Source organism: Meles meles, unplaced genomic scaffold (genome assembly GCF_922984935.1).
Source record: "Meles meles unplaced genomic scaffold, mMelMel3.1 paternal haplotype, whole genome shotgun sequence".
NCBI classification, from domain to species: domain Eukaryota; kingdom Metazoa; phylum Chordata; class Mammalia; order Carnivora; family Mustelidae; genus Meles; species Meles meles.
Genome location: NW_025721151.1, coordinates 55170 through 71031, shown reverse-complemented (window position 1 = coordinate 71031; position 15862 = coordinate 55170). Strand labels below are relative to the sequence as shown.

General features: G+C 33.6%; 1 protein-coding gene across 1 annotated transcript; it reads right to left on the bottom strand.

Annotated features, from left to right (window-relative positions):
* Window positions 1-1608: 1608 nt before the first annotated feature.
* On the bottom strand, window positions 1609-2583 carry LOC123936052 (olfactory receptor 2L8-like). Its single transcript, XM_045996835.1, has one exon. It carries the CDS (start codon window positions 2581-2583, stop codon window positions 1609-1611), a length of 975 nt encoding a protein of 324 aa, XP_045852791.1.
* Window positions 2584-15862: the final 13279 nt, after the last annotated feature.

The window sequence follows — 15862 nt, the reverse complement described above, 5'->3', positions numbered from 1 at the left end:
GTAGGCAGAAAGGCAGGCAGAGAGAGAGGAGGAAGCAGGCTCCCTGCTGAGCAGAGAGCCTGATGTGGGTCTCGATCCCAGGACTCTGGGATCATGACCTGAGCCAAAGGCAGAGGTTTAACCCACTGAGCCACCCAGGCACCCAAAATATTACCATATTATCATATAGCTTCTTGTGATGAGAATATTTCCCATTATATATTTTAGGAAAATTCATACTTATGCCATTCCCAAATCAAGCTCATAATTAGTTAATAGTCTATAAATTTTTAAAGGTTCACTTAGTTTTAGTATAAAAATATACAAATTTATATATATGTTATAGAATGTGGATCTTCTATTTTTGAAGAAAAATACTTATTTCCAATTTGATGCATCAGTCATAAATCACCGTAATGCTTGGGATAATACAGGGCTTCTTACATTTTTATTCTAGCTTTCTTGTTTATATCTTCCCTCAGAAAAGGTAGAAATAACAGAATTATTCCTTAAACAGTGGTAGTTATATATAGTACAGAAGACCTCGCCCAAATCAAACCCCCCCAATTCTGGTTAACTAGAGTTATGAGAATGCAAAATGTATAATGAAATATACATAACAGAAATTATCTTATAAAATGTTAACAATGTCTTTGGAGGATGTAAATGTTGAGTGTTTAGAGGAATGCTTTGGAAGTGGCTCTGATTGATTTCTCAAAAGTATATAGTATGTAACCACCATCAATATTTTTATATAATAGTATTTATTCTTTAATAATCCATTTTGCATCACCTCAATCATAATTATTTATACTGTAGTACACCTGTAATAAGTTGTTTTCTTATGATTCATCTAGATTCCCCCGGGGTCCCTCTCATTAAAAAATATAAATTTCCTTTCCTTTCTAATGTGGGAAGACTTCTAAGTTCATGAAGAATTTTATCCTTAATCTCTATGTTTATCATTTTATATCAATCAGGAGAGCCAGTGTCCACTATTTAAGGGTAAACTTCAATAGAAATAAAACAAATAACCATCTATCAATATTGATAAGTAGATACTAGATGTATTATTTTTCTTTATAGAAACCTGGCAATGGTATAACATGTATTGTTCCTTTGATCTCTTTTCAATATTTTGAGGATACATACTGAGTATACTAGAAGTAATACACTGGATAATACCATCAAGCTGGATTGTTTCCATTATAACTTCTACATATTAGCAAAACCTTAATTTTTAAAAGATTTTATTTATTTATTTGTCAGAGAGAGTGAGCACAGGCAGGCAGAGTGGCAGCAGAGGCAGAGTGAGAAGCAGGCTCTCCGCTGAGCAAGCAGCCCGATATGGAACTCAATCCCAGGATGCTGGGATCTTGATCTGAGCCAAAGGCAGCCACTTAAGCAACTGAGCCACCCAGGCGTCCCTTAGCAAAACCTTGTTACCCAAAAGTTAGGAAGAAATAATGACATTTTCCTTAGTTGAAAAATTATCACAAAGGAAACAAAAAGAGTGATGAAGCATATATATTTTATCAAATCTCAATTATTTTAATCTTCTAAATTATTTCGGTCTCTGCCTTCTATCCTGGAATAATATTGTTAAAGAATATACAAGGTGCAAGTAATCTACTTCTGAGGCCACAGGACTAACGAGGACTTACTCGACATTTTTATAGAGCACATCCTCTGAATTAGTCTTCTCAAGGCACCTATCACCTCCTTGTTTCTCAGGCTGTAAATAATGGGGTTGAGCATCGGGGTCAGGATGGTGTAGAAGACAGCCAAGGCCTTGTCTTCTGTTGGAGATCGGAGGGATCTTGGACGTAAATAAGTGTAAGCAAAGGGTGCATAGTAGAAAGTCACCACAGTTAGGTGGGTACTGCAGGTCGAATAAGCCTTCTTCCTCCCTTCTGTTGACTGCATGCAACAGATGGCAAATAGAACACGTCCATAGGAACATGCAATGCCAATGAAAGGAAACACAATCAAGAGTGTGGTGCTTACAAACACTGTGTACTCATAGACCCATGTATCCATGCAGGCCAGAGTCAACATGGCAGGGACATCACAGAAAAAATGGTTGATAGTCCTGGATCGGCAGTAAGGTATATGGAGGGCATATACAGTGTGGGCACAGGAGTTGATTGAGCCCATTATCCAAGATCCTATTATCATCAAAGCACATATTCTTTTACTCATATGAGTGGGATAGTGGAGAGGAAAGCAAATAGCCACATAGCGATCATAGGCCATCGAGGCCAACAATAATCCCTCTCCACCCGCTAAAGTCAAGAAGAAGAAGCTCTGAACCCCACACCCAATGAAAGAAATAGTCTTGTTCCTAAAGAGATAATCAAAAGCCATCTTGGGGACAATAGTGGAGATGTAGTTCAGGTCCATGAGGGAGAGCTGGCTAAGTAGATAATACATTGGTGTGTGGAGATGGGTATCCACAAGGATGAGGATGATCATGGACAGGTTGCCAAAAAGAGCCATTAGGAAAATTAGAACAATGAGAATGAAGAAGAACAATCCAATTCTTGATGGTGGAAACAACCCCGATAAGAAGAAATCTATAGAAGTTTGGTTATTATATTCCATGGGGCATTAATTTAGTTTTCCCTAAAGATAGACACACATAAAGTATAAAAAAACAAGTTCTCATTAATTCACTATCTGTGATATATTCAGGAGACACTGCAACTTAAAATAGTAATAATAATCAGAGTGCTTGGGTAGCTCAATCTGTTAACAGGCTGTGTTGGCTCAGGAAACTTGATCCCAGGTTCCTGGAATCAAGCTTCACACTGATCTCCCTTCTCAGTGGGGAGCCTGCTTCTCTGTCTCTTGCTGACACTCCCTCTGCTCTTGCACTCTCTCTCTCTCAAATGAATACTTTTTAAAAAAATCTAAAATCAATAGTTAATAATTATTTTGAAAAAAACTCATATTTTTTCCTCATAGATAAAGTTTTATGAGGCAAACATCTATGTCCAAATATGTAAAAACTATTTTACAGATATCTTCTAAATTTGTGAGAATTATGTATTTTCGTAATGACTTTATTAAGATATGTGTGGTTTCCTACATAAATATAACTATTAACAAAGTCAAAAATTATATCTTATATGTAGGCATTATAAATCAATATAAATGAATTAAATTACAGACTCATTTGAATATAATTGTATGACTCATAGGAGATGCTTTCTTAATTATTAAGCCCAATATTTCTGGAATTATAGTAGCCTATCAGTTCATATTGTAGATATATATTCATGTCCTTTGATTTCTGCTCAAAAAGCCTGTCAAATCAAGCTTTTTAGCAAGTATCATTTTTCCTTCTTTTTTCTGCAGAAATATACTTTTAATTATTTTGCCATTACTATTTTCATAAAACAATTTTATTCTTCCTTCTCACACAACTTCCAAAAACACTAGTTTAAGTAAACCATTTTCATGAGAACTTACTCTTTAATTTTTCTTGTAGCTTTCATGACTCTGTTCAAGTGCTTTGAAAAAAGATGTGCATTCTGTTCATCTGCTTCCCAGTAGTTACATGATATTATGCACTGTGTTATGACACACTCTTTTACTTATTCCTTTTTGTTTGTTTGTTTTTGTGTATTTAAAATTATTTTCATTCTAAATAAGTATGAGTTCACCAAATATGTGAATTATCCCTCTGTCATAAAATTCAGTTAACATAATATTAAACATGCAGAAGGAGAACTTAACATGTTGGAGAATTAAGGGTACCTTAAACATATCTCACCCCTTGAACACAGCTATATAGTTGTCAAATCATTTTGAACACCGAATAAATCAATTGAAGATGTGAAAGAACAAAAACTGAAGTCTACAAGTAGAAAAATGACCAGAGATATAGCTGTGGATAAGGCAGTGGGGAGGGACCCTGACTATGGAGGCTACAGAAAAGTATTATAAGCAGTGGAGCACAAAACATGAGCTTTTAGAAGGTTACTACAGTGAGATATGTGTCCTGCTTAAGGGTGCTTAGGTGTCAAAGTGACGTGAACCCACAGGTGTGACACTATTGTCTGAGGATCCCCTGGGTTACATGAATGAGCAGCTCCTAAGTGCTGCGATGTTCCCAGAGATAAGAGAGTGGAAGCCAGCTGAGAGCAGTGAATGTTGGTGCTGGATTTCTGTTCTGTTTTGACATAAATGGCAAAACAACAATATAGTGGGAACATTTTTCCTGAGACAACTCAGCAAACAGCAAAAGCATGGTGAGACCTTCTCTTGAATGATCAGCACTGGCCCATGCGATTCCATTCCTTAAAATATGGAGATGTGAAAGTCAGTCACATGCCTGAGATAAAAACCTCAGTCACAGGCAATGTGAGCATAGGATTCTAATACAAACTGAGAACATAGGAGTGATTGACTGTTCTTATGTGAGGCTCCCTGAAGAGGGGGGGCACAAACTTTCATCTCCAAAGCTAGAGAGCAAGGCACCACAATATGCATCCCATCCATCAGTGCTAAACAGGGAAAAAAAACAGCACCACATAGTGGAGACCAGAGCTGCTAACACAAATTCCTGCCCACCTCTGCCCTGGAGGTGCATCTCCACTAAAGCAAATCCACTGACAATCAGCACAACAGGCCTTTCCTTCTGAAGACCACAATAAACAACTCGCTTACAGGAAGTTTACTTATCATAATGTGCTGCAAATCTTTAGTTCTAGGGTAAAATAGTATCTAGGTGCCATTTTACTTTTACTCTTTATTTGCTATTTTTTTCTTCTATTTTCTTTTTTTCAAATTCATTTTATTTATTTTATTTTTTATTTTTATTTATATATACAGTTTGTATATACATATATATGTAGTTTTTTTTACTTTATTATTATTACATTATCATCATTATTATTTATGTCGGGATTTATACTTTTTTAACAAGCAGACCAAAACATCCCAAAGATGTAGATTTTTTCCCTTTGTTTTTCTTTTGTTCTTTTTCTTTCTTTCTTTCTTCTTTTCTTTTCCATACCAAATGATGAGATCCCAAAAGAAAGAACAGGAAGCAGAACCCATGGCCAGAGATTGAATCAAAACCAATATTAGTAAGTTGTCTGATCTGGAATTTAAAACAATGACTATAAGTATACTAGTTGGGCTTAGAAAAAACATAGAAGACATTAGAAAATCTCTTACTGCAAATATAAAGGAACTAAAATTTAGTCAAGCTGAAATTAAAGATGCTATAACTGACATGCAATCTGAAGTGGACGCCATAAAAATGATGATGGACAGAAGAGAGGTGACTCAGTAATCTAGAAGAGAAAATTATGGAAAATGATGCTTAAAAAAAGAGGGAAACAAAAGTCATGGAACACAAAGGTAAATATAGGGAAATTGGTGACTTTTAAAAAATGTAATAACATTCACATCTTAGGGTCCCAGAAGATGAAGAAAGAGAAAAAGTAGCAGAAAATTTTTTCAAACAAATTATAGCTGGATACTTCCCTAATCTGGACATAAAAATCTGTGAACTCCCATTAAATTTAACAAAACAACAACAAAAACAAAGGGAAAAATGTCTATATTCTTGGTATGTTTTGGTCTGCTTGTTAAAAACTCTAGATCCCAACATAAATAATAATGATGATGATGATGAAATAACAATAAAGTAAAAATAAACAAAAAGGCACCTCACAAATTCTCAAGATATACAGACAAAGAAAGAATGCTGAAAGCAGCAAAGGAAAAAGTCAGTAACTTTCAAGGGAAAACAGATCAGGTTGGTAACAGATTTGTCCACAGAAATATGGCAGACCTTAAAAATAGTTGAATAAACATACAATATGCTGAATGGGAAAAATATACAGCTAAGAATGATTTATCCAGTAAGGCTGCCATTCATAATAGAAGGAGAGATAATGTTTCCCAAACAAATACTAAAGGAGTTCATGACCACTAAACTACATCTGCAAAAAATTTAAAGGTGACATTTTGAGTTGAGTAGCAGAAAACAAAACAAAACAAAACAAAACAAAACAAAAATGAAGATGAGAAAGGACTAAAGAACATCACCAGCAACCCCAACTCTACAGAATGCATAATGAAACTAAATTCATACCCATCCATAATAATTTTGAATGTAAGTGTTCTAAATTATCCAATCAAAAAATATAATGTCAGAATGGATTAAAAATAGTGCATCTATATACTGCCTACAAGAGATTCTTTTTATTTTATTTTTATTATATTTAAATTCAGTTAATGAACATATAGTGAACTATTAGTTTCAGAAGTAGAGTTCAGTTATTCATCTGTTACATATAACGCCCAGTGCTCATTACATCATATGCCCTCTTTAATGCCCATCATCCAGTTACCCCATCATCCACCCACCTCCTCTACCTCATACTTCAGTTTGTTTCCTATAGATAGGAATCTCTTATGACTTGTCTCCATCATTGTTTTCATCTTATTTTATTTTTCTTTCCCATCCCCTATGACCCATTATTTTGCTTCTTAATTTCCACATATAAATGAAATCATTGGATAATTCTCTTTCTCCGATTGACTTATTTCACTTAGCATAACATCTTTGACGTTGCAAATGGTAAGATTTCATTTTTGATGGCTGAGTAATAGTTCATGGTATCTGTACACACACACACATATACATACCAACTTCAGATTGAAAGTAAGGGGATGGAGAACAATCTATCATGATGATGGACATCAAAAGAAAGTGGGAGTAACCATACTTACATCAGCCAAAATAAGTTTCAAACAGAACACTGTAACTAGAGATGAAGAAGGGTGTTATATCATAATTAAGAGGTTTATCCAACAAAAAGATCTAATAATTGTAAATATTTATGTGCTCAAATATATAAATAAATTAAATGTAAATAAAAACAAATTCACTAACAGTAATACAATAATATTAGGGTATGTTAACACCCCCTTACAACAATGAGCAGATATCTAAGCAGAAAATCAACAAGAAAACAATGGCTCTCCCGAACCATAAGAGACTATGGACTCTGAAAAACAACCTGAGGGTTTTGAAGGGTCAGGGGTGGGAGGTTGGGGGAACAGGTGGTGGGTGATGGGGAGGGCACGTTTTGCATGGAGCACTGGGTGTTGTGCAAAAAGAATGAATACTGTTACGCTGAAAAAAAATAAATAAATAAAAAGGGAAAAAAAAAAAGAAAACAATGGCTCTGAATGACACAATGGAGCAGATGAATATGAAAGATATATTCCAGTACATCTTATTCTAAAGCAGCAGAATACACATTCTTTTAAGGTCACATGAAACATCCTCTAGAATAGATCACAGATTGGGTCACAAATTAGCCCTCAATATGTACAAAATGTTTGGATCATGCCATGCAATTTTTTTCAGATCAAAACTCTATGAAACCTAAGTCAACCACATGAAAAAACAACTTGCAAAATCACAAATACGTGGAGGTTAAAGAACATTTTACTAAAGAATGAATGGGCTAACCAGGAAATTAATGAAGAATTTTTTTAAAAAAATGGAAGCAAATGAAAATGAAAACACAAAGTCCAAAACTTTTAGGATGCAGCAAAGCAGTTGAAGAAGAAAGTATATTGCAATACAGGCCTACCTCAAGAGTTTAGAAAGGTCTTAAATATACAACCTTACTTTGTAATAAAAGGAATAAGAAAAAAAATAGGCTAATAAAACGTAAATCTAGCAGAAGAAGGAAAATAATAAAGCCAGAGCAGAAATAAATGATACAGAAACAAATAAACAAAACAATACAAAAAATAGAATAGGTTAGCAAAACTAAGAATTGGTTCTTTTGGAGAATTAATAAAATTTATAAACCCCAGTCAGACTTATCAAAAAGAAAACAAAAAAAAAGAATAAAATCACTAATGAAAGAGGATAGATGTCAATCAACACCACAGAAATACAAACAATAATAAGAGGATACCATGACAAATTATATCAACTAACAGGGAAACCAGGGAAAAAAAAACAGACAAACTCCTAGAAATCTACAAACTACAAAAATTGAACCAAGAAGAAATAGAAAATTGGAGCAGACCAATAACAAGCAAATGAACTGAATTCGTGATCAAAAATCTCCTGATAAACAAAAGTCAAGGAATGGATGTCTTCCCAAGGGAATTCTTCCAGACCCTTAAATAAGAGTTACATCTTCTTCTCCAACTTCTCCAAGGCATAGAAATGGAAAGAAAACTTCTAAACTCATTCTATTAAGCCAGAATTCCCTTGATTCCAGAACCAGAGAGAGATCCTGTAAAAAAGCGGTACTAAGGTCAATATCACTGATGATCACCACTGTAAAATGTCTCAATAAAATACTAGAAAATCAAATTCAACAATACATTAAAAGAATTATTCACTAGGATGAAGTGGGATTTATTCCTGAGACGAAGGGATAGTTCAATATTCACAAATCGATCAACATCATACACCATATTAAGACAAGAATGGAGAAGAACCATATAATCCTATCAATAGAGGCACAGAAAGCATTGGATGAATTAGAGAATCCTTTCTTAATAAAAACCTTCAACCATGTAAGGATAGATAGACCATACCTCAACATCATAAAGGCTATATATAAATAACTCAAAGGTAAATCATCCTTAATTTGGAAACACTATGATCCTTTCCCATAATGTCAGGAACAAGTTGTTCAGCATACTACTGGAAGTTTTAGCATCAGCAATCAAAGAGCAAAAGAAAGAAGAAACTCCAATTTGACAAGAAAACATAAAACATTCACCATTTAAAGATGACATATTTTTTAATTAATAAAGCCACAGCTATTCTACCAGAAAATTGCTGGAACGAATGCGTGAATTCTGCATAGCCACAGTATATAAAATGAGTTTTCAGAAATCTGTTGCATTTCTATACACTAGTAATAGAGCTGACGAAAAAGAAATCAAGGAATTGATCCCATTTGAATCTGAACCAAAAACAATAAGATGAAAAGGAATGAACCTCTCTAGAAAGGTAAAAGATCTGTACTCAGAAAACCACAGACCAGTTATGAAAGAAATTAAAGAGGACACAAAGAAAGGGAAAAGCATCTCATATTTGTAGATTGGGAAAACAAACATTTTAAAAATGTCTACACTACTCAAAGCAATCTACACATTTAATGCAATCTCTATCAAATATCACCAGCATTTTTCAGAGCTAGAACAAACCATCCTACAATTTGATGGACATGCAAAGACACTGATTAGCCAGCCAAAGCAATCCTGGAAAAGAAAAAAAATATATATAAAATAAAATAAAACTGGAGGTATCATGATAACAGATCTCAAGCTATATTACAAAACTATAGTCATTCAGATAGTATGGTTGTGACACAAAAAATAGACATATAAATCATTGGAACAGAATAGAAAACCAAATAATAGGCCAAAACTATGTAGTCGACTAGTCTTTGACAAAGAAGAAAAGAATATTCAATAGAAAAAAGGCAGTCTATTCAACAAACAGTATTGAGAAAACTGGGCAGCAACATGCAGAACAGTGAAACAGCAAGGACTTTGACTTCAGCATGGACCTAGGCACAACCCCTGAGGACAGGGAAACAAATGCAAAAATGAACTATTGGGACTTAATCAAGATAAAATCTTTCTGTATAACAAAGGAAATAATTAACAAAACTAAAAGCAGCCTACACAATGGGAGATGATATTTGCAAATGACATACCTGATGAAGGGTTAGTATCCAAAATCTATAAGGAACTGATCAAGCTTGATATCCAAAAATAGCAAACTGATTAAGAAATAGACAGAAGACAGATAAACATTTTTCCAAAGTAGACATGCAGATGGCTAACAAACATGAAAAAATGCGCAACACTCATCATCAGGGAAATGCAAATCAAAACCATGATGAGATACTACCTCACATCAGTCAGTATGGCTGAAATTGACAATGCAAGAAACAACAGGTATTGGTGAGGATGCAGAAAAAGGGAAACACTTTTGCACTGCTAAAGGAAATTCAAACTGGTACAGTCACTCTGGAAAACAATTTGGATGCTCCTCAAGAAGTCAAAAATATAAATTCCCTAGAATCCAACAATTAAATTACTAGATATTTACCCAAAGTATACAAAAATACATATATGAAGATTTACAAGCACCCCCAACGTATATATGAAGAGAGTTCAAATGTTCAATGACTAATTAATGTATAAAGAAGATGTAAGATGTGTACACACACACACACACACATATGCATATGTATATATGTATGTATACATACATACAGAGATTTCATTTTTGGTGGCTGAGTATACTCCATTACACACACACACACACATTCCATTATATTATAATAGATATTCCATAATATACAACATATAACATATAATAATATATAATATAACATATACTATTCATATATCTATACATATATATGTATATACACACATACACACACACAATCGTGTATGGGATAAACATCATATATGGAATATACATACACAATCATATGAAATACTCTAAATATACACACAATGTATATTCCATATATATGCATATACACAGAGCAAAATATTATTCAACCATCAACAAATGAAATCTTGCCATTGCAATAATGGGAATGGAGCTAGAGTGTATTACACTATTCAAAATAAGCTGGTCAGAGGAAGACAAATACCATATGATATCATTTATATGTTGAATTTCAGAAAGAAAACAAATGAAGATATGGAAAAGGGAAAAGAAAAAGGAAGAGAGGAAAGCAAGCCATAAAAGACTCTAAATTATAGAGAACAAACTGAGCATTGATAGAGGATTGGGGGTGGGGGATGGGCTAGTTTGGTAATGGGCATTAAAGATGACACTTCTTGTGATGATCACTTGTTTTAGTATGTAAGTCATTTATCCCTGAATTCTATTCCAGAAAACAATATTGTGTTCTATGTCAACTATGCCAAATTGAAAAAAAAGAAGAAAGAAGAAAGAAGCAGAAGGAGGAGGAGGAGGAGGAGGAGGAGGAAGAGAAGGAGAAGGAAAAGAAGGCCAAGGACGTGTAAACAAATTGGGAAAGAGAGCAAAGGGGGAATTCAGAGATGGAAATAAAAAATAAGTTTTTGATAGATAGAAATTTTAAGAAATGATCACTTAAAAGGAAAAGGAAAATTGGCATTTTGAGATTATTCTATATGGGAATAAGTGGTAAGGATATCCAGAAGAAATATCATCAGTGAGTAAGCCCAGCATGCTATGATGAGAAAGGATTGTAGTGCTTCATTTTCTAATAGTCTTTTAGGATCAAAGCCATCAGACTGTTGAGGAAGTCATTACATGAAAAACAGAGATACACACACATACACACACACATCAATATAAAAATGATTGGAACAAATTCATAACAACCTTACAAAAGATATGTTTTCAGATAAATATGAGAAGTTTTGACATCCAAAGTAGAATTATCATGTGTTATATAAAACAAAAATGCCAGATAATAATAAAGGACTTTTAGAAATTAAAAGGATAATAATTATATAATTAATGTAATGGGAGTTTCAAAAGATAAGTTGGAGAAAACTAACCATAAAGAAAACAACAATAGTGAAAATAATTTGAGATTCAGAACAGATGAGAGAATGAGAGGATTAATATAAAATGACCCAGAGTAAGGACCCCTGTTGGCTCACTTGTTTAAGTGGCCAACTCTTGATTTTGGCTCAGGTCATGATTCATCAGTCATGGGATTGAGCCCTTAGTCAGCTTCTACACTCAGTTGGGAGTCTGCTGGAAAAATTCTCCCCCTCTGTGCCTCTCTTTATGAAAGTGTTCCCTTTCTCTCAAATAACTAAACCTTTAAATAATAATAATAATAATAGTAATATTAATAATAAAGATAACCTAATATACACTTCTGGTCAATCCTGAAAATGAATGTGACATGAATATTTTTAATGAATACTACTAAACAAAAACATTTTCTCAGAGCCATTATGTATGAGATATAATATTCAAGTCGAATGCAATAAATATAAGAAATAAATGAGAAATAATCTATTAAATAGTTTATTGAAAATACAAATATCTTGAGAAAAGATTCTTAATAATTCTCAATATCTCCTAAAAAGAGATCTTAAAGTCTTCTTGAGTGAAATTTTAGTAATATGAAAAGAAAGATATATCATCATGTAAATAAATTAGCATCAGTAGTTATATATTACACATGCAACCAATAGGTCCTAAAGAGAAACAATGCTGTCAATGCATGTCCCTGAATATAAAATGGAATGTAACTATGTTAAATGAGGGGAGGTAAAGGAGAATGAAAAGGTGGTAACATAGGGAGGTGGCAGCACACAAAACATTGTGGCCTGAGGGACAAATTATGTTCCTGTATTTGAGTTTAGGAATCAACCATTAGAAGGTAAGCATATTGTTTAACAATATCAAAACAAGGAAAATATTAAAATAATTTAAAGTTTTTGTCTTTAGGGTCTGGAGGAATTGGTAATGGGACCATAATTTTACCTGTAGTGTGTTGTTGCCCTATCCATGCATTATTTGAATAAAATATTAAAGTGATATTAAAGTTTCAGTTAATAACTTGCATATACTCAAATTACTGCATATGTGAATTCTCCAAATACATTGTGGAAAACCTAGAACATTATCTTGTTGTATACAGAGCAACTAAATTTCAGTTACTATGCAGTCACAGTCAAATTTCAGAGGAAGAGTTATTTCGGTGTATCAGTTCACATTTGGATAATAATGGGGTCAGCATATTGGACTGATATCATAGGGCATAATTTCTGTTATTAGTTTCAATTATTGTCAGGATTAAAATTGAATTATTTGTAGTTACCAATGAAATTCACTTTGTTAGTATTACTACCATTTGTATTTTCTACAGGACCAGGTAAAACAAAGATTTCATGAAGTACAACTAATGAATCATTGATCATTGTATCAAAAATTATGATGTACTATACCTTGGCTAATTGAATTTAGATTAGAAAAAGATTACATGAGGTAGTTGGAATTATCTCTGCTTAATCATGAGAAAAAAACAAAACAGAAATCATGAGTGGCAAAAAAAATTCTTTGATGTCACATGACTATTAATACAGCATAATTTTGATTATCTAGGTCTCTTTATTCTTACATGCTAATCACTTGCCATGTGATGTCACTTAAAGAATTATTGCATCTGACATGCAAACCCAGTATGGTATTGAATATCTGTTTCAAAGTGTAAAGTGAAGAGAACTATTTTTTGTATGTAAAAATAAATTAGGGGTGCTTGGGTGGCTCATTGGGTTAAGCCTCTGCATTCTGCTCAGGTCATGATCTCAGGGTCCTGAGATTGAGCCTGGCCATCAGGTTCTGTGCTCAGCAGGAAGCCTACTTCCTCCTCTCTTTCTGCCTGCATCTCTGCCTACTTGTGATCTCTCTGTGTTGAATAAATAAAATCTTTAAAAAAATAAAAATAGATTGTTTCCCTTTTATTTTGATTTTACCTAAAGAAATAGTGATCTATTCAAAACCACTTACATAGTGATCTATTCAAAACCACTTACAAAAGATCTTTACCTGTCTTGATCTTTTAAATTTAAAGACCAATTAAATTTGGTTTTAAAATCAACATTATTGGGGCGTCTGGGTTGCTCAGTGGGTTAAAGCTTCTGCCTTCAGCTCAGGTAATGATTCCCAGGGTCCTGGGATCGAGCCCTGCATCGGGCTCTCTGCCCTGCAGGGAGCCTGCTTCCTCCTCTCTCTCTCTGCCTGTCTCTCCACCTACTTGTGATCTCTGTCTGTCAAATAAATAAATAAAATCTTTAAAATCAACATTATTGACAATATAGAGAGGAGAAAAAGAAAGAAATCATTTCTTAGTGAATTGGAGAACTAAGCCTTAAGCCTGAACGAAGTCCATTAATGGAAGAGAAGATAGAACTACACGTTTACTGACCATCTCCACTGGGTGGAACCCAATATCTGTTAAGATTTGTGCCAGGAATACATTTTATTTAAAATTTGAGGTTGGTATAACTACCCATTTGGTTTGGAAATATGGGCAAATGATAAATCAAGATTCAGAGATGTAAGTTACTTTCCCTGTTTTTCTGCTTGAAAATTGGATGCCCGATATAGAGATATTTCTATATTAAATTTGTATTTAAACTTAATCTTATTTTTTGCTTTAATAATGATTCTGAAATTAAAGCAATTATTTTTAAGAGCTCAAAATTTTTAAAAAAGCAAAGAAAAGAAAAAAATAAAAGCTATTAAAATTCAACATATATGAGAGTTAAGAATGTGTACATGTTCCTCTACACCCAAATAAATTGGTTTAATGTTTATATTTTGCTCACTTCAAGATCCTGTCTGTTTCCTCTTATTTGATGTTTTAATCATAATGTGACTTCATCACTGCAACTTTAGTAAATTGTTTAGAGAATACACACACAACTCCTAGATCCTCTAAATGAACTCCAGTTCATGTTTTGCCCCAATACCAATGTGTCCCTGGGTGAGTTTGTTTAGAAAGAAACACTCCCCTCTCTATTATCCTCTCTGTATTGTAGGTTGTAAATATATATATGTATGTATGTGTGTGTGTGTGTGTGTGTGTGTGTGTACATATTTATATGTATATTCAGTTCATTCCTATATCATAATGAGGAAAAAGGCATTAACTGAAGTCCAGGTCATGAATAAATGGCATGTTACCATTACATGCATTTATTAAGCATTATTTTTCTTAATTTTTTTCTATGTATCCATGTTACTGTTCAATTGCAAACAAAAACTGAAAAAAATCACATTAGGGATTCATTTGTATACATAAGAAATAGATTTGTCACCTATATGTTCATTATTATAAGGATGACAAACTGATTCCCAGTGATTGGAAGTAAATTATTTAAAACTAAAAAGTGGTCTAGCAGCAGATCTGGAGAGATGTCCACTACATACTCGATGATATAGAAATTCGTTCTGAAGGCAGCTAATCTCAAATATATATCTTTCTGATCACTGAGTAAGTCTGGTCACAAATTTGGTATGAGCATTTGCATAGTTGCAGCAATAATGTGCATTTACAAATCATGAGAGAGTCTGGACTCCAAAAAACAAACTGAAGGTTACGAAGGCAAGGTGGAGGGATAGGGTAATCAGACGATGGGTATTAAGGAGGGAACATGTTGTGATGAGCATTTGGGTATTATACACAGCTAATGACTCATTGAACACTACATCAAAAACTAATGATGTGTTATATATTGGCTAACTGAACACAAATAATTTTAAAAATCTAAAAAAAAGATGATTCATGATACATGAAAATAAAGTTCGTGAAAATAAAGTTCAAATGAATTTCCCATAAATAAATATTACAGAAACAGAGACAAACCCATAAAAATGTGAATTTACCAAAGAAAACTTACATTGCTTTCCTGAAAGTTTTATAAGAAATATCATCAAACTTTTCAAAAGAATCTGAATGGGGATGTCTGGGTAACTCTGTTGTTAAGCTTCTGCCTTTGGCTCAGGTCATCATCCCAGGGTCCTGGAATTGAGCCCCATATTGGTCTCCCTGCCCAGCAGGAAGCCTGCTTCTCCCTCTTCCACTCCCCCTGCTTGTGTTCACTCTCATGCTGTGTCTTTCCCTATCAAATAAAGAAGGAAAATCTTAAAAAAAAAGACTCTGAATGTTAAAAAATGTTTTTTCTACAAGTTTTCACATAAATTTGGATTGCATCCTCTCTTTTCAAGAACTGACATAGTTTAGAGTGCTGAACTTTACCAAAAGTGAATTTCTTACTCAGTATAAGGGAGGAATCCTATAAAAGATCTATCAGATCATATTTTCCAGGACAAACC

Coding starts and splice junctions, on each gene's coding strand:
- LOC123936052 (XM_045996835.1), bottom strand. CDS start 2,583: ATGGAATATAATAACCAAACTTCTATAGATTTCTTCTTATCGGGGTTG.